The 20,283-nt window shown below is 37.2% G+C and overlaps 1 protein-coding gene across 2 annotated transcripts in view; it reads left to right on the top strand.

The window, feature by feature from the left end:
* The first annotated feature begins 1,335 nt into the window (after nucleotides 1-1,335).
* The window catches only part of STAP1 (signal transducing adaptor family member 1), a 62,730-nt gene continuing 43,782 nt past the window's right edge, over nucleotides 1,336-20,283 (top strand). Inside the window, exons 1-5 of one of the 2 annotated variants that reach the window (XM_004466869.4) lie at nucleotides 1,336-1,520; nucleotides 8,362-8,433; nucleotides 13,838-13,951; nucleotides 15,588-15,644; nucleotides 19,750-19,922. In XM_004466869.4, the coding sequence (XP_004466926.2) occupies nucleotides 1,401-1,520; nucleotides 8,362-8,433; nucleotides 13,838-13,951; nucleotides 15,588-15,644; nucleotides 19,750-19,922 (536 nt within the window). In that variant the 5' untranslated portion in view covers nucleotides 1,336-1,400. The remainder of the gene's footprint in view (nucleotides 1,521-8,361; nucleotides 8,434-13,837; nucleotides 13,952-15,587; nucleotides 15,645-19,749; nucleotides 19,923-20,283) is intronic. The other variant, XM_004466871.4, reaches the window with a different exon arrangement.

The following is a 20,283-nucleotide window of genomic DNA, read 5'->3' as shown; positions in this document are numbered from 1 at the left end:
ACCAATATGCACTAAAACCCTATTTCTCTCTAGACAGTTTCTTAATCTGAAAATGCATGATAAAAATCACCTTAGCCACCTTAACCTTCTTTAAATAGATCTGACCCATCCACACCCACTTACTAGTCTGGGAACAGTTGATAGCAAGCCAGTACTGATTGTTCCCTGTTTCTTTTAATTTACATTTTTTCTCTTTCTGTCTAGTTCCCTACCACTTGCCCTCTACTTTGACTTAGAATTCCTGTTTCAAACTGTCTTTACTCTGATAATGCATCTGGACACACTTCTCTAGTTTACTGATATTCATTCTGTATTGTCCTACCTTTACTTTGTAAACAATTTGGCTTCCCATATCCACAGCTGCAGATTCACGGGCTGAACCACATGGTCCCTCCCTTAGGAAGGGAGGATTATACTGGAGATTTCTGGCTTGATTTCTGAGAATAGACTGTTAGAACTGGGAAGAATACTCAGTAAAACCAGAGTAATTCTGAACTACTGAGGGTGACATAGGCAATGGTGGAACTTCATGACCCATGTAAGACAAATTAGGATTCTTTCTAGTTTTCCCTTCCTCTGTAACTCCCTGTACTGCCAGGATCACATCCATTCTCTCAAGAAGCACTTCACACAAGCAACTGTTGAGTGCATTTTGGCCCCAGTGTACCTCTAAATGACCCATTAAATCGCTATGATGTCCCCATTCGTGCATGATAATACCAGTGTTCCACAGCTCAGAAAGTATAAAAGAACGAAATAAATGTTTGAAATTTTACATTTTCTCCTGGACCTCTGTCAAATATCTACTGTTAACCTGTATATTTTAAATCTTTTTTAACAAAAAAGTGAAAAACCTTAATGTTCCTATAACTGTTGTTGATGTTTAGTGAACCATCAAAATGGGTGTGGGATAAGGAGACCCCTTTTATTAATAAAAATTTATTTAACCAAAGCCTGGACTAGTAATATATAACAAATTATCCTATGAAGCAAATTTTAATGAAGTGAGGTTTATTCAAGTCATGTCTTCTGGAGATAAAAAGAGCAAAGAAAAAAAATACAATGTGTCCTTGATGTCTCCCCTAAAATGCACAATCGTTACACCTGTTCCTTTCATCCTGGGATGATGTTAATCTTCTGTTTGTTTTGCTACAATAAATCCAAGTAAAAGTAGTTTACTCAGAGATTGCCCTCTAAAAGTTGGTCTATGCCTGTTCTTTCTTACATCACAAAAAGCAAAAGGAAAAAAGTGTGTGTGTGTTCTGTTGGTGGTGATGGTGGTTAAAAAGCAAGTTGAGACTTCCTCTTTGAACAGTTGCTTTTTCCTCTCACACAAGGGAGATCTCATTTTGTTTGAGGCTGGATGTAGTTGAAGGCAAACCACACATCAAAGAGAGGATATGATGGCTAAGAAGCCCCCCAAACCAGCCCCTCGCAGGATCTTCCAGGAAAGGTTAAAGATTACTGCTCTACCATTGTACTTTGAAGGTTTTTTATTAGTCAAGCGGTCAGGATACCAGGTAAGTCTAAAGATGATGATGTTAAACCAAAAGTTTCTGTCTTAACTAAAATGTATTTTATAGTTATGTGACATGATCAGGGCCTTCTTGTTTCTGTTAGATTTAAACTCTCTTCTCTTCCTTGAGTATGATCCCAATTTTGCATAAGTTAAATAAAATGAATGGCTTAAATATATATCTACATTTAATATACACAATAATATAAGATTATAATATTAAGTGATTTAGAAATTAAATATATGTACTCCTGTGCTAATACACCACACAAATATTTCAGATATATACAAAAAAGAAATTAAGAAAGATGAAATAAAATCAAAGTAATTAGATGTTTTAAAAATTTCTCCCTAATGGGTCATGTTGAACAGCCTCTGGGATTTATGCACCCCATTCGGGATGACTGCTGTGCGGAACTCTTCCTTAGAAAATGCACATTACTTGTCCACCAAAAAAATAAATAAACAAATAATGAGGGATTTTTATTGGGGAAGGGGCATATGGATGAAATTAACTGGATTTTGTATTATGCACTATTTTTACTAGTAATATCAGTGAAAAAAGGGCACTAGGAAGTCAGAATATGTAAGTACCAGTCCAACTATGGAACTTGGGCAATTCCTTTACATTTAAAAAAGTATTAGATTTCTCTTTTGTAAAATGTGCAATTACCCTCTTGCACACCTGAATGAGTTGCTGTGATGACCAAATGGACTATATAATAAAAAGTACATTTTCTTGAAAAGTTGCCATATGGCAGGTAACATGCTAGGCTCTTAATGTCCTGTCACTCTGATTCATGCAACAACTGTTCTAGGTAGAAAGTATTTTATCTTCTTCACAGATGAGTGAGTAGTGGTTCACAGAGGTTATGTTCAAGGTTTTTCATACATTAAGGAGCCTTACTTGGATTGGATTGTAAAACATTTGACATCATGCTGCCTCTCAAAGTTAAGTTCTAATTCAGTTTGATTGTGAGCTTCTAAAGGTTAGGGATGGTCTAATCACTAGGTATTTCATCATATTGAGCTCAACTGAAACTCAGTAAATTTTCAAAAAAAAAAGGGGAGCATGTGTAGTTCAGTGGTTGAGTGCCTGATTCGAACGTGTGAGATCCCAGGTTTAATCCCCTGGTACCTCCTAAAAGATAAAAAGAAAAACAAAGTTTTCAAAAATAAATATTTGAATGAAAATGAGATAGGGATCTTAATCTCTGAATAAAATATCATCTAATGATTACAAAGCTACTGGTAATTCAGAAGTCCTATTTCAGTTTCCTTTTTTACTTAAGTGGTTCATCACAAATGTATTTCATCCAAAGATGTGCTCATCAACATTAATTTTTAAAAATGTTTATAAATCTCTGTGGATAAAAATAGGTACTTAGATGTTCAATACCGAGATTGATATTTATAGATGACTCGGTTATCCTGGTACACATGAGGGTTTATCAGAAACGACACTAAGACTGTGACCAGCAGGCCTCTGCACACTAACTACAAATTCCATCTGCCCTTAGGTTTGTGGCTGTGGTTGTACTTCGCAGGGCTTCTTGCTATTTGTAACCCTGCTTTTCTTCCAGGTGGTCTTTGGTCTTGACTCAGTATATTTATACCTGCTTCCTCCCCAATCTAATAAATCCTTCTCAATCTTTTCCAAATTTCTGTTTGCTATCTCTAAAACTCCCATTTTTCCATGATTAACTCTACCCAATTCATGTAATTCTCCCAAGACTGAACTCCTCTGTCTACTTTTTCACTTTGTCTTGAAATTATTCATACTTACATACTGGCTTGTGAGAGTTTAATATTTTTCTCTATATTCTGTTTTCAAGTATAGTCTGTATTTTTTCTCAGGACCACAGATGGTTGTCTGTATGCACATATAAAAGGAGACTAATAAAGCCTGACTGGCGATTGGTGATTTTAGTTTTCCTACCTTACGGTAGGTTAATGCTAGTGAAACTGAGCAATATGAGTATTTGACTTCAGGGTTTCTCTTGCTTTCATTTCTCTCATAGAAACATTGAATCTTGGGATTGAACTAGATCTTAGACGCAGTATTTTAGTAAAACTACACAACCAGTGTTTAAGTTCCCTGAATAATATGCCTACATTCTGATCGGCCCTTGAACTCTCCCTCACCCCCATCCTAGTTCCAAAATACAGTACAGCCTTGGCCTTCCCCTTTCAAAGCAGAGGCTTACCACTAGAGCAGGGGGTGAAGGCTTTAAAAAGAAAGGTATGTGAAAGTTTCCAAGGTAAATTTGAATTATTTTATTATTTAATCACAAGTGAAATCTGAGGAAGCTTAAATATATTTCAACAGATTAAGAGATCACTCACTCCCATAGTTTCACAGAACATCTGCCTGGTCATAATATCAGTATAGATTAGCAACATATCTCAAGTCAAATTTCTTAATCCAGTTTTCTACCTCTTAAGAAAATACAAAAAGGTGATTTTATATGGGAAGAACAATGGATTTCATTATTCAGGTATACAAATAATCTCCTCCTCATAAATAATCCCATTGATAAAGATTTCTTTTAGAGAATGTTAGAGCCCACCGCCACCACCACCACCACCACACACACATACAGACTACTATATGGAAAAGGTATATAGATAATGAAAAATGCAAGGTAGCTGTCAATAACATGAGTGATGACATCCAGCTTTTTTTTTCTCTTTTCCTTTTTTTTTAGTGGTCCACATTTATTGAACATTTGCTATGGCCCAGGCCCTAAGGGCTATACATATTTTATTATCACATTCAGTCCTTCAACCCAATGAGAAAATAGCAGAAGACTGGTCTCCCTATTTCTATTCTTGTTCTCTTAATTGTGAATTCTCACACAGGGGACAGAGAAATTATTAATAATAATATTATTATAGTTTACAATTTAGTGATTTTTAGTTTATTCACAAAATTGTGCCACCACCACTATCTATTTCCAAAACATTTTCTTCACTCCAAAAAGAAATCTCATTAGCAGTCACTTCCCATTCCTCTAGCCCCCTTTACTATTTTATATTCATTTGTTGAGATTATTTCCCTCCCTCATTTGAAACCAATTGCAAATTAAGGCACAGGAATCATACAAATGAAGATCGGTTTGTTATTTTTCTAATTGTTAAAGTTATTGATAAGTGGTTTAGAGTTAGGGCCAAAACTGTTCTAATATTTTAGCCTGGAAGTAGGTAGCCTTGAGCCCCCAGTCACTGAGTCAGCTAGAAAGCACAAGCCAACCCATTTTTGAGGGCCATTGCCATATGGTAAGGAACAGGTCAAAACACCAGATCTCTCCTGAGCTAGGATGGGCAAGGGTGAACTGAGCATACTGCCTCTCCCAAATTCACCTATTACATACTCAGTACTACTCTGTGTAGAGGATATAATTTTCTCTGATAGCACTGTGCAGTATAGACTGGAAGGTGTAAGAAGGGGGAAGAGAGGCCAGGAAGGGCCACCAAAATAATAATGACACCTTGCAAGCTTTATAGGATGAAAGAAAAAAAATACTTCTGATAGGGCTTGGATTAAAGCAGGTTCTCTAGCCTTATTCAATTGCTTGAGCATGAGGTATGTCAGGAATATATTGGGCATATGGATTTCAGACGTGAGGAAGAGCCTCTTTGCCCAGTTTTATAATTGCTTCTCTGGGGGATTATTGACTAGTTGGTTCTTCACTCATAAACTTTGTAGAATTATTCTTTTTCAAGGCAGTTGGTTCTTGATTTAGGTAGCATCAGGAGGTTTGGCACATGTTGTAGTCAGCTCTCAACTGGGAGGTAGGATGGAGTGGAAAGACCATTGGACTTGGATGGAGAAAACTTGCCTTTATATTAGATTGCCACAGTAATACTACTAATTGGTTCAAACTTCATGGTTTGTATCTCTCTTTGAAATGTGACATTTCTGTTCCTCCTGTGAAGAAGGTAAGTCTATTTTTCTACCCATTGAATCTGGGCTTGGTCATATGACATGCTTTGATAAATGTTACAGAAGCAGAACTTAGAAAGTGCTTGTACATTGGGTTTTGCCATCCCTTGCTCCTGGGAACTCTTCTGCCAGCATAGGAACAATTCTAGCCTAGCTTATTGGAAGACAAGAGACCATATGGAGTGAGACCGTAGTTGTCCCAGCCTTCTAGGCTTACCCTAGACAAGTAAGGCCACCTGTTTTAATTCCTACTAAAACAAATACCATCCAGTGGGTTGGCTTAACCAGAGTAAATTTATTGGCTCATGGTTTCTAGGCTAGGAGAAGTCAAAAACTGAGATGCCTGCAAGGTGATGCTTTCTCCACCAAAACTGGTGTTCAGGGATTAGCTACTGGTGATTCTGGGGGTTCTCTCACTTTTCCATCACACGGCAATGTCCTCTCCTTTCTCTTCTGGGTTCCATTTGACTTCGGTTTCTGGCTGATTCTCTGACTTTTTTCTGTGAACTTCTCTATAGGGACTCCAGTAATAAGATTAAGACCCATCCTGATTCACTTGTGACACACCTTAACTGAAGTACCCTCATTAAAATGTTCTATTTACAATCGGTTCACACCCACACAAATGGATTACTGTTCAGAACATGTTTTTCTGGGTCATATAACTCTAAGCTGTCACACCATCTCAGACCATTCAGGTGCAACCAACGTCTACTCAGACCAGAAGAACCAATCAACTAGCCATAGAATGGTGAGAAAGAAAAAATGTTTGCTGTTTTAGTACACTGAGTTTTAGGGTGGCTTGTTAACACAGGTAAAAGCTAATTAACACAGCCACTTATTAGATATTAAAAACTATGGGGAAGCAGATTTGGCTCAACAGAGTGTCTGCCTACCACATGGGATATCCAGGGTTCAAACCCAGGGCCTTCTGACCCGTGTGATGAGCTGGCCCACACGCAGTGCTGATGTGTGCAAGGAGTGCCATGCCATGCAGGGAAGTCCCCTGCGTAGGGGAGCGCCACGCGCAAGGAGTGTGCCCTGTAAGGAGAGCCACCCAAGATGAAAAAAGCACAGCCTGCCCAGGAGTGGCGCCCCACGCAAGGAGAGCTGACACAGCAAGATGATGCAACAAAAAGAGACACAGATTCCCCGTGCAGCTGACAAGAACATAAGTAGACACAGAAGAATACACAGCAAATGGACACAGAGAGCAGACAACTGAGGGGGGGGGTGCGAGAAAGGGGAGAGAAATAGATAAAAAATAAGTCTTTAAAAAAAAAAAGAACTATGAAGAGGAAGGGACAAAATAGCTGTACTAGGAACATGAGAAAAGTTGTAACTTAGAATGAATTTAATCTTGAGCTTCCTCGGAACCAAGGCAAGTAATAATAACAGGCATTATAGAATTTCTATTATTTGAAAAAATAAATATATAAATTCTGAAGAGGCAACAAACATTTTGCTTGTAAAAACAAACAAACAAAAAAACACGATATGATCGTTCAGGAGGAAGGGGCACAGAATACCATAACAGAAAGTGGCTTCAAGTGTCCTTCATTGAAAAACAAAAACATTTTCTCCATGTGATTTTCTTACAACTCTCCATGCATGTCAGGATGATCCAACACATTGCAACATATTATAAAAATTCAGCATATCAAACCCTAAAGGAAGGAATGGTTAACATATTCTTAAAAAAACTGGAATTTTATTAAACATACTTTTGGAAAGAACTGGGTTTGAAGGTAAGTCTTTAGATATTCAAGGATTTTATTCTTTAAACTCTCTTGCCATTCTTTTGTGATATAGCCAAACTTCATACAATGTTAATTTCCATTTATTTGAATAGACTTTCACTTAAGTGAAATGGGATTTTGATTGTTATTACTTTTTTTTAACTTAAAAAGTTTTATTTCTGGGAAATGGACTTTGGCCCAGTGGTTAGGGCGTCCGTCTACCACATGGGAGGTCCGTGGTTCAAGCCCTGGGCCTCCTTGACCCGTGTGGAGCTGGCCCATGCGCAGTGCTGATTCGCGCAAGGAGTGCCGTGCTACACAGGGGTGTCCCCCGCGTAGGGGAGCCCCACGCGCAAGGAGTGCACCCATAAGGAGAGCCGCCCAGCGCGAAGGAGGGAGCAGCCTGCCGAGGAATGGCGCCGCCCACACTTCCCGTGCCGCTGACGACAACAGAAGCAGACAAAAGAAAACAAGACACAGCAAAAAGACACAGAAAACAGACAACCAGGGGAGGGGAGGGGAATTAAATAAATAAATAAATAAATCTTTAAAAAAAAAAAAGTTTTATTTCTATTGAACCCATAGTAATGTGAATGTATTAATAATTAAATATTCATCACACGAATGAAATTTGGACTACAAGGTTTAGTGTTGATGATGTTAAAATTTTTTATCATTAGAAATTTCTTTCATTTCCTTGATCTATAAGGATAGTATTTATCATTTCTTGAATCCAAAGTATGAGCAAAACACTGTGCTTAATTCTTTACATGTACTAATTCATTCAATCTTTTTAATTGCCCTGCAAGGTAGAGATTATATGCCTGTCTTATATTGGCCCCTTAAATTCACCCATCTTGCATGTATAAGCTTCTACTGAACCTGTATAAAATGTCAAATGTCTTAAACCAAGAGGAGAATTTTGGGAGATGATATATTTGAACACAAATGAAATTACATTTTTAGCTCAAATTACATACTAAAATAAATTTGAGAAGGATTTAAAAGTGAAATTGTAAAAATGATAAGCCATAAAACTGAGATGAATGTTTAAATATGAAGAGCCTTATACAAGCTATTAAGAAAGTCACAAAGGAAAATAGAAGAAAACTAGTTAAAAATACAATATTGAAATAATTGTTACAATTTATTTTCCACAGGAGTTTAAACATTATTGGACAGAGTTGAGAGGAACTACACTTTTCTTTTATAGTGACAAAAAAAGTACAACAGTAAGTAGTAACACATGTTCAACTAATTAAATGTTTTCCTAATACTTATCATAACCCATTAGTCATTTTGTATTTTCTGCCTTCTAAGAGTAGAGATGTTCTAGTAAAACCAATTTAAATAGGTAAATTTAAATCTGTGAGAACTGTCTATTAGGACAAGATGCACGGTAAAATGTCTTGGGCAACTCAGAGAGAAGGTATTAACTTGTGTTTTCCTCTGCATCCTTTACTTTCTGACCCTGCATTAAAAACTTGGTTGAGAAGTGAAAATTTTAGCTAGACAACTGAATGCAAGTTGTCTAATACCAGGTTATAACCTGATTTTTCCCCACTGTTTTTTTTTTTTTTGCTATAGATGCAGTTATAAACTGAAGAGCATCTTATAAAATATCACAGTATAAGTTTTTCTAGAAAGACAAAAGATGTACTCCATCAAGCAGGGCTTCTAAGAACTCAAACATGAGGATAACAATAAAGGGATGTGGAGATTTATTTATTGGTATTAATTTCAAATTTGGATTCTATGTTTCATTTTTTCCACAAACAAGATGCACTATTTTAGTGGCAAATGCTTGCCTACCTTGGAATACTATGCTTATAAAAATTTTTATGAGTCAGTAACTTGTTTAAATAGAAATATTTTGGACTATGTGTATAGTAACACACACTTCTTAGACCATCATTACTAAATATCCAGATCTAGTGAGGAAACAAAGAAAACAGAGTAAGAGTTAAATGTTCTCTAGGCCAGGGTGATGCATTTCATGTGAATGCATTTCGGCACCATAGTGGTGCACTAACAGAAGTCATTTAAAATAAACAAACAAGGGGGAAGCAGACTTGGCCCAGTGGTTAGGGTGTCCGTCTACCACAAGGGAGGTCCACAGTTCAAGCCCCAGGCCTCCATGACCCATGTGGCACTGGGCCATGGGCAGTGCTGATGCGCGGAAGGAGTGCCCTGCCACGCAGGGATGTCCCCCACGTAGGGGAGCCCCACGCACAAGGAGTGCGCCCCATAAGGAGAGCCGCCCAGCGCAAGAGAAAGTGCAGCCTGCCCAGTAATGGTGCCGCACACACGGAGAGCTGACACAGCAAGACAACGCAACAAAAAGAAACAACAGATTCCCGTGCCACTGACAACAACAGAAGCAGAGAAAGAACATTCAGCAAATAGACACAGAGAACAGACAACGGGGGGCGGGGGGAGGTAGGGGAGAGAAATAAATAAACAAACAAACAAACAAATAAATAAATCTTAAAAAACAAACAAACAAAGGAGACTGCAAATAGCAGATGAGATCGCCAAGGCTCAGGCCGCTCCACCTGGTGGTGACACGATCTTCGGGAAGATTATCCACAAGGAAATCCCCACCAAAATCATTTTTGAAGATGACCAGAGTCTTGCTTTCCATAACATATCCCCACAAGCATCAACACATTTTCTGGTGATTCCTAAAAAACATATTTCTCAGATTTCTGTAGCATAAGATGATGATGAAAGGCAACTTGGACATTTAATGATTGTTGGCAAGAAATGTGCTGCTGATCTGGGCCTAAAGAAGGGTTATGGAATGGTGGTGAATGAAGGTTCAGAGGGAGGGCAGTCTGTCTGTCCCGTTCATCTCCATGTTCTTGGAGGTCGGCAGATGAGTTGGCCTCCTGGGTAAGCATGCTTTACATGGTTTTCCCTTCTCTAGGCAAATTCCAGTATGTTAAACCTGGTATACTTCATTTTGCCTGTGTATGGAAAGTCTGAAATAATTAAAAAAAAAAAACTCCTAATAAAAACTTTGTTGCATGCTTAAAAATACATATATATAATAAAATAAACAAAAAACAAACTTAAAATGATCATCTTTCATTAGAGTTCTGGTTGGACAAGATTTATATAAAAGTGTTTTCAATATCATAAAAATATGAAGAACTAATTTTTCTGCTTTGCCTTCCTTTCCTAGTCTAAACCTTCTAAAACACACAGTAAGCAACGGAGCTAACATTTATTGCTCACTAATTCCATGGCAAGAGGGAATACAGCTTAGTGGAGATCTTGGTCTCTCCTGTCACTATTAACTGTGGGATCTTGGGCTAGTTGTCTAACCTTTCTATGTCTCACTGTCTCATTCAGGGAACTGGTAGGAAACAAATGGCACCTCAAATTGGGCAGTATGAAAAGATTTTAATTAAGGTACTATTTTCAAAGTTTTAGACAGGGTGTAGAAAAACCACAAAGGATGCTACAGAACCATGGGCTAGTAACAGTGACCTGTTACCTAGGAGCAAGAATTGGGAGAATAATGGAGACAGAGTATGGAGATGACTGCTTTGAAAGGAGGATAGCATTTGATTGATGGACATGGCTAGTCCTGAGCACTTGCACTAAGTAATAAATTCCAAGCCTTACTGTCCTCACCCTCCTGGTCTGCTGGTGATCCCCAGTGGTCCAACCTAACAAGAAACCAAAGGGCAAGGGAGCCTATTGCTATTGTCCATATCTCCTCCAGAGCAGAGTTCGGTGGTGAAGAGATGAAAGTGGATCTGGAGGAGTAAGTGAAAGCTCTCCAATACACTTGGTCTTCAAATCTCTAACGTTAGGATGAAAACAGCAACCTATCCATAAGGTTATTGAAAGGATTAAAGAAGATGGTATCCATAAAGAGGGTAGCTGGCACATAGGCATTCAAACATTTTGCACGTATAACTATCTCATTAATTCTCACAACTTTGCAGAGAATTTAACCCCATTTTATCAATAATAATGGCCAAGTTTAAGGAGTAAGAAATTGTACAAGATCATATACCTATTTTGTTAAAAGAGAATGTAGACCCTTTGGGAAGATGTTTTGAGTGATAATCCTAGGAGAAAGCACAGGGATAGACCAAGTGGGAATTGTGGTTACTTCGCCTACAGCAGGGAAAAATGTAAAGCTGTTTTTATATATTTGCTGGGCTGTCAGGAGGTCATACGAAACAATAACTGAATTTAGTGTAATTCCAGAAAAAAGAGATTAGGACCAATGGATGGAAATTACTTAGTGAAAAATTGTGGATCACTGTAAGAAAAAACGTGCTAGCAGGCATTAGTTCCAAGTTGGTAAAGATGTTTAAACATAGGCTGGATGACTACATGGAGGGATGCCTGAAGGAGATCCACACATCAGATGGCAGCTAGATTAGATGACCTTTCAGGCTTTTTAAACATTACAGTTAAAATGGTAAACATAAAGGTATGACTTCCTTTCATCTAATCAATCAACCAACCTAAGCCACTCTATCTAATTCTGTCACCTCTTCCTCTGTTGCTTCCTCTTTTCTTTTGTCTCAGCAAACTTTAGTGAGCGTGATCTAAACAACCCATGAGAAATAGATTCTTGTTTCAAGAGTTTAATTTTAAACTCTGCCTTCCTTCCTTTACCCATTTTAAATTGTTCTTTGTTCGCTGAAAGTAAACATGTCACTCTCATCATTATAGTAACAGCCTAGGAAAATTTTTATTTTTATACTCTACCTTATTCTGAAAAATAAGGAAACTTACAAGAATGCAGTAAGATAAGCTAACATGGGCAAAATAGGAGATAGAAAGGAATCAGGAATGAAGGTAATTTAGCAAAATGTTATACTATAAAAACCCTACTACACTCATAAGAGGTGGTTCTAATATCTCTAACACTAGAAGGCAGATTTAGCCAGTCACACACAGCTCACTACATCCAGACCAATATCTCAAAAGAAATATTACTATGGCATTTGGTTAAGATAAAAGTTTCATAATATGATACTCATAACCAATGATGTGTGGCAAATGTTTCATAACTTGCTCCCTGGGAAAAAATTAATTATATATGTATGTACAAAAATTTATTATAAAGAATGTATAATACACAATTAAAAACAATAATAAGACACATTATACTCTTTATTGTAACTTTTGTGTGGCCAAGTGATTGTCACAGAATGCTTTCAAGTGTATTTGCCAAACTCATATATCTGTAGACAACTATGAGTGCAATTCAATCATGATTTGACAAATGAAGTTATAATACAATCTGTTGTTTCCCTAATAAATGTATTGTCATTAGATATGTGACATGAATGTAGCTTGATATATTTGTTTACATTAATGGTAAGAGTAAAGTAAAGCAACAATTATGTATCTCAGAAGTTCATCGTTTGTCAATATGAGCAACTTCTTTGCTGAATTAGAAAGTAGTTTTTGAATGCTGGAAAAATATTTTACCAATTTAAAATTTTTATTTAAAATGAAACAGCTTCAGACATGGCAAACTCTTAATTTTCATCTGCATTAATATTTTCTCTTCACTAGAACAGGGGCCAAATCTGGTCTGTGGACTGGTAATTTTACAGTCTATGAGCTAAGAATGGCTTTTAGATTTCTAAAGGGTATTAAAAAGTAAGCAGGGAAGTGGACTTGGCCCAGTGGTTAGGGCGTCCACCTACCACATGGGAGGTCCGCAGTTCAAACCCTGGGTCTCCTTGACCTATGTGGAGCTGGCCCATACGGAGTGCTGATGCACGCAAGGAATGCCGTGCCACGTGGGAGTGTGCCCTGTAAGGAGAGCTGCCCAGCGCGAAAGAAAGGGCAGCCTGCCCAAGAATGGTGCAGCACACACAGAGAACTGACAAAGCAATATGACACAACAAAAGAAGAAACACAGATTCCCAGTACCACTGATAAAGATAGAAGTGGTCACAGAAGAACACACAGCGAACGGACAGAGAGAGCAGACAACTCAGGGGGAAGGGGAGAGAAATAAATTTAAAAAAATAAATCTTTAAAAAAAAAGTAAGCAAAGAAGAATATGTGACAGAGACTGTATTAAAACAAGTCCTGATTTGTAATTTCCATGTTGTTTGCTAATTTCTGTGGTGTAAATAATCCTATTGTGGCTGATTTCAACCTATTCATGTGACCTCACTGAACATGGAGTTGAGAAAAAATGCACAGAAGCACATCATTATATACTATTTTCAGTACACAGATAAAACAATATAAGTAATTTCAGATTCATAGAGAATAGTAAAAGGTAGTAATACAATTAGAAAGTAATGAGTTTTGAGTTTTAATTACCTATGTTTTGAATATAATTTATTTGGCTGTATTTTTACATAATTTAATTTTTGGTAATGGTCATGTTCAACAACCAGCTTACAAAATTCCTGAAAATTTAACAATTTGCTTTTGTAAGCCTATATAACCAGGTCCAGCACAATATCACTTAACACATTTCCAAATGCCCTCTGGGATTGGAAGGGGTGACACCTGCAGTTGAGAAGCAGGATATCATGCAAATACAAAGGAGTTGAAGGGAAGATATTTTCTTTCCTTCTTAGACCAACGTGTATTACCCATGAAATAATTTAATGAGAATTCCCTTTATCTTTGCAGTATGTTGACAAATTAGACATAATAGACCTCACATGCCTTACTGACCAGAATTCAACTGAAAAGAATTGTGCAAAATTCACCCTTGTTTTGCCAAAAGAGGAAGTGGAGCTTAAGGTGAGTGAAGAGAAGCAATTAGTCTGTAACAAGTTGTGGTTATAAATAGCATTATCTCTTCAGAACAGAGTAGCTAAGGCAAAAAAAGGAATTACAAGAAAGTACACTAAGTCTTATTCTTTGTTAATATTTCTCACCTTTTGCCAAGTGCTAAAGTTTTCTGAATTGGGATTTGAAAGAGTATAGTCACGTGTTTAGTATATAAATTCGTTAAAACTATGTATTTCTGTCTTCTGAGAGAGGCAGGGATCCTGCCTGGTATTTTCAAAGGCTGTTCTTTAATCATTGTTCAAAGTGAGCTAATTCAAGTCAATCAACTACAACAATAATATCAAGAAAAAAATTCACATTTGAATAAGATGTAATTGGAGACATTCTCAGTAGATTACTGATTGATCTCGAAAGCTTTGTCTTTAAACTTTAGTCTAAAAAGAATCACCTTGTACATAGTAATTCCAGGCTTTTCCTACCCACCTCCAAACCTGGGCCCAGGAATTTACAAGTTCTCCAGATGATTCTGGTGTGGTGAGTAAGAAAACAGGATGGGAGTCAGATTGCCTAGATTTTAATTCTGGCCATTTTATTTACTAGGTGTGTGATTTTGGACAAATTACTTAATCTCTTTGTACCTTTGATGCTAGTTTTCGCTCAGGTGTAACACTCACATTGAGGCCTTTTAGTTAAAAATTGCAACCCTTTCCCCTTCCCACTCCACTGGGAAACCTAACTCTACTCTTTAATTTTTCCATAATACTTATTTCCTTCTGCCACTATCACTCACTACTATGTTTATTATTTATTGTCTTTTGCTAGACCCTAAACTCTATGAGAATAAGAATTTTGTTTTGTTTCCTGATGTGAACCTATATCTATCTAGAATAGACCCTGGCACATAAAAGGCACTCAATACACAGTTGCTGAATTGACAAATCAACTAAAATTAAAAAAAAAAAAAAAAAAAAAGTAATAATGGTACTTTTCTCAGAAAGCTGTCATGAAGATTAAATCAACTAATCTTAGAGCAGTGTTTAGAACAGTAGCTGTCCCTCAACAGCACTCAATAGCTGTTGACTGATACCCTTAGCAGTAGCAGTAGTATAAAGAGCTAAGAATTGGAAGGCTCTAAGGGACTAACTACATTGGTCCTTCCTGGTTGCACCAAATTTACAGTCAATCAATGCTAAATACCACTGGGGAGAGTAACCATGAATTAACATATTGCAGAGATAAATTTAACATCTTAATTTTTGTTTAAGTAAATTTCTACAAGTTTACTTGTTTAGCAAGCAAACAGATTAGAGCTATATACTTCTGACTTCTGACAAAAGAAAATAGGATTTAAATATTTCATTACAAATATACACTGATAGTTTTAGTAAAAGGAAATAAAATTCCTTTCCACTGATTTTAAGTGATTTAAGAAATACTACAATGGACTTTTTAAAACAATGTGCTTCAGTAGGATATACATTTTGTTGATATTGCTGGTTTTTAATGGTACATATTTTGAATCTTATAAAATAATCTTATGAAATTCTAAAGTTATTTGAAGCTAATAAAAGTATTAATGTTCACAGCCAGTCATATGTTTTTTTTTTCCTTTTTTGTCTTTATCTGTTTTTGTCTTTATCTTTAGACAGAGAACACAGAAAGTGGAGAAGAATGGCGGGGCTTTATTCTTACAGTAACAGAGGTAGGAAGGTCATTACTTTTGATTGATTGATTCATTTATTCAACAAATATTGCTAAAATCCTCCTATGAGCCATGCTTGGTGAGAGGGGAGGAAGATACAGTAAATGGAAAGGATGAATCTCACTCCTTGCACTTACCCATGAAATTTATATTTTTGTGGATTGAGGAAAGTGGGAGAGAGAAAATAAACAAGTAAACAAACAAAATAATTTCCTATTTGATCATTGATATGAAGAAAATAAACAGCAATAGGCAGAGAATATCAGGTGATCAGGGAGAGCTACTCTTTGGTTTTATCCTTTTGGCACAGTGGTCTTCTGTATATTCTGCTATTTGTAGCTTATATAGCACCTTCTAAAATAATTTTCAATCCCTGTCTTAGAGAAATTTGTTTAATGCATATTTATAAAATGAGAACTGAAATGCATTTTGTGGATAACATAGACAATATAACTGAGAGAGACCGTCAAAGTGGAAAGTGACCTTTAAACATTTGTTCAGTGAGTCTTAAGACAAGGGGACACTTATCTGTTCCACTCTGTGGCATCTTATCAAAGGCCAATAAGATCTTCTGCTTATAATTAACTGTTGCCACCTGATAACTACCTTTATTTTAAATAAAGCCATGGTAGCAACTATTTTGAAACACAAGATACTCTCATAACCAGCCCACAAAAGAGCACCATGTTCTTTAATAATTTTAGAGTATATGAAAACTATCCATGTCTAATAGGGTCAATTGAATTCTATCCATAGCTAGTTTCTAAGTAAAGACTTTGCTGTCACATGAAATAAGTGCTTCACTTTACTGATATGGTAGATGCTGGAACTTGATCTCATCCAGTAACAGGTAAAAGTTGGAGATCCAACAACCATATAGTGAAATCATAGGAGGCTAGAAAAGTGGGCCAATTAGAGATATGAAGGACATGCTGACTTGGGTAAAGGGAAAAAATTTTGGGAATTTGCATTGTTTCCCTGTTATAGGGAAGCATGCTGGTATGGCATGGTGCTTCTCAAACTGGGGTAAAGTATCTCAAGTGTATGTGACTAAGTGTGAAGGAATACACTAAAACCACGAAGGAATACACTAAAACCACTGGAAAAATGTTGGTATATTTTTCTGGTACCCTACTTGTACTTGACATTTTGGCCAAAATTTTTATTTCTGTTTTTTTCTTTGAGGTAAGGATAAAAACATTATATTTTTATTAAAATGTATATAGATATATTATAGAATATAAAATAAAATATAGGTGGGTTTTTAAGAGAAGACAAATTGCATCAAATAAATCTTGTGCTGTATAAATGTTGTTTGGGGCTATGATCCATGCAGAGTGCATGTACATTCACACTGTACCATTATTAGGAGACCTTGAGTGGGAGAGTTTGGGAAATACAGACTGTAGTTGAAAGAACTAAGACATTGCTTTTATTATTATTATTATTACTAGAGAAGTTGTGAGTTTATAAAACAATCATGCATAAAACAGCATTCCTGTTCACCACCCACCAATACCACTTGCATTGGTGTGAAATACCCATTACCATTGATTACAGCACTTCTTATATATTTGTACTATTTTTTTAAACAGTTTTACCTTGGTTACATTAATGAAAAAGAATTAAAATAGTTCTATCTATCATACATTATCTATATTACATGTATTTTCTCCCCATACACCATCCTATTATTATGAAACTTACTTATGAAATTCAAATTTGGGAAGCGGACTTGGCCCAGTGGATAGGGCGTCCGTCTACCATATGGGAGGTCCACAGTTCAAACCCTGGGCCTCCTTGAGCCGTGTAGAGCTGGCCCATGCACAGTGCTGATGTGTGCAAGGAGTGCCCTGCCACGCAGGGGTGTCCCCCGCATAGGGGAGCTCCATGGGCAAGGAGTACACCCCATAAGGAGAGTCGCCCAGCATGAAAGAAAATGCAGCCTGCCCAGGAATGGCGCCACACACACAGGGAGCTGACACAACAAGATGACACAACAACAACAACAAAGAAATCCAAATATAAGTCCTAGTTGTACAACTTACTAGCAATATGACCCAGGACTAGTTATTTAATGTTTCTGAGTCTGTTTTTCATTTGTGAAGTAGGGAAAACAATACCTATCTTGTAGCATTGTTGTGAGGATAAACATGCAAAATGCTTAGGCTATAATTGGTAATTAATAGGAATAACTATTTCCTTAGTTTCTAATCCTCTCCACCATTTTATTTTCCTGATTTGCTAAATGAGGAAATAGCCATATTGGTTATTAGTTGGGTCAGTTATCTAGAAGGTCTCTAAATTTTTTTTTTTTTAAGATTTATTTTTTTAAAAATTTATTTCTCTTCCCTTCCCCGCCAGTTGTCTGCTTTCTGTGTCCATTCGCTGTGTGTTCTTCTGTGACTACTTCTGTCCTTATCAGTGGCACCAGGAATCTGTATTTCTTTTTGTTGCGTCATCTTGCTGTGTCAGCTCTCCATGTGTGTGGCGCCATTCTTGGGCAGGCTGTACTTTCTTTTGTGCTGGGCAGCCCTCCTTATGGAGTGCGCTCCTTGCATGTGGGGCTCCCCTATGCAGGGGACACCCCTGTGTGGCAGGGCACTCCTTGCACGCATCAGCACTGCGCATGGGCCAGCTCTACATGGGTCAAGGAGGCCTGGGGTTTGAACCGTGGACCTCCTATGTGGTAGACGGACACCCTATCCATTGGGCCAAGTCCACTTCCCTCTAAATCTTTTTGATTGCTTGTCCCTATTAGCAAATATTTATTTCAAATTTTATATGTATGTATATATTACAAAACATAAACAATAATAGGGATTAAAAAGAATGTGATAATAAGTAAATATAAAATGGGTTCTTGTGTTTTCTTCTCACACTTCAATAGATTGTGAGACTTTAGCTTGGATCAAGATGATAACGAAATGGTTGCCTTCAAATATAGACGAGGTAGCATCACGCAAAGAAAAATATTCTACCATTCAAATTATAGCTTCTCTATTAATCAGACTTCTCTAGGGAAAAAGAACTGACAGAAGATATCTGTAAATACTATGAAATTTTATAAAATTGTCTCGTGAGACTGTGGGGGTACACAAGTCCATCCACAGGGCAAGCTGCAAGCCAGGCACTCCAATGAAGGCCCTCAATGAATTTCCCAGGAAAAGCTGGCTGTCTAAAGTAGAGATGGAAATTCTCTCTTCTAACTGCTGAAACTTCTCCTTTTAAGGCCTTCAAGGGATTTGTTGAGTTGTCTCTCATTGCTGACGGTTATCTTCCCAGTTGATTGTAGATGCAATCAGCCATAGAAGCAATCAACTTACTAATGATTTAGGTCCACAAAATGTCCTCAAGGTAACAGGCCAGTACTTGCTTGACTAATCGACTGGGTACCATTACCTGGCCAAGCTGACACAGGAGCCTAGCTATCACATCTTCTAAGACTATATAGCTGGTCATAGTAAGGTCTAAATCAGGAGTATGAATATAGATCAGGAGAATGTAGGAGACTCAATATGAAATACGTCTCTAGAAAAGGTAAAAAAAAAAACTAAAAAAAGTAGTGCTTTTTATATGAATGAGAGCAGAATCATATTCCTAATGTTTGAAGAAATCTCTGAAACACACCAAAATATGGACTTCAGATTGTTATTCCTCAGTCATCTAATGAATAGTTCCATCTCAATTCCATGTTGTCATTTAGCTGATAGAACTTATTCCAGGTTACCTGTGTGAGAGCCAAGCACCCACCCAGTGGGTGCTCTGGAACTTCCCTGACAGTGACCTACTAGTGAGCTCAAAATGAACAATGACAAGTTTGGTGTACTTTGAATTAGCTTGTAGTCTTAGGAAGGGGTACTCTGCTTTGGGACCATAACAAAAGAAAAGTTTCTTGGAAGGTCGGCATCCTGTGAAGGGTCTAGTCAATTTAGAGGCAGTTCTAAGATGCCTACATCAAACGAAGACCCTCTACACGTGATTCTACGTACCCTCCATCTCTATCAGGTTGATAGAGCTCTTTAGGGCCAAACCAAGTTTTCTTTACTAAAATCAGTTATTTTGCTGTTCTTCTCATCTGCCTACTGTTTTTATTGGTTTTCAGCTGTCCATTCCCCAGCATGTGTCACTGCTACCTGGACAAGTAATTAGACTGCATGAAATCCTAGAGAGAGAAAAGAAAAGAAGGATTGAAACAGAGCAACTGCCTAGTACATCTGTCGACAAAGAGAAGGAACCAATTGAAGATTATGTGGATGTACTGAACCCTATGCCAGCGTAAGTCCACAATGAACTCCAGTTTATTCATTAGATTGTTACATACTCATTTCCAGTTAGCATGGAGAGGTCATCACTTGACCTCTTTAACCCAGTAGCAATAAATTACCTTGGCTATAAACTGCATGTCCGAGTACATGCCACATTTCCTCTTCTATGTCATGATCAACAAAATGCAGATTTGAACCAACTCTCTTACCACACAGGAAATCCCCTTCTACCCACATCTTTATACCAAATAGTATTCTTTCCAGAGCTCAAACCTAAATAAAAACTACGATAAAGAAGGAAGGAAAACATTTTTTTTCACCATACAACACTACGATTGACTGATTATCTATCAGAAAACTATGCCAAATAA

The sequence above is a fragment of the Dasypus novemcinctus genome, chromosome 1, assembly GCF_030445035.2.
Source record: "Dasypus novemcinctus isolate mDasNov1 chromosome 1, mDasNov1.1.hap2, whole genome shotgun sequence".
NCBI lineage: Eukaryota > Metazoa > Chordata > Mammalia > Cingulata > Dasypodidae > Dasypus > Dasypus novemcinctus.
This window is presented reverse-complemented; position numbering and strand designations above follow the sequence as displayed.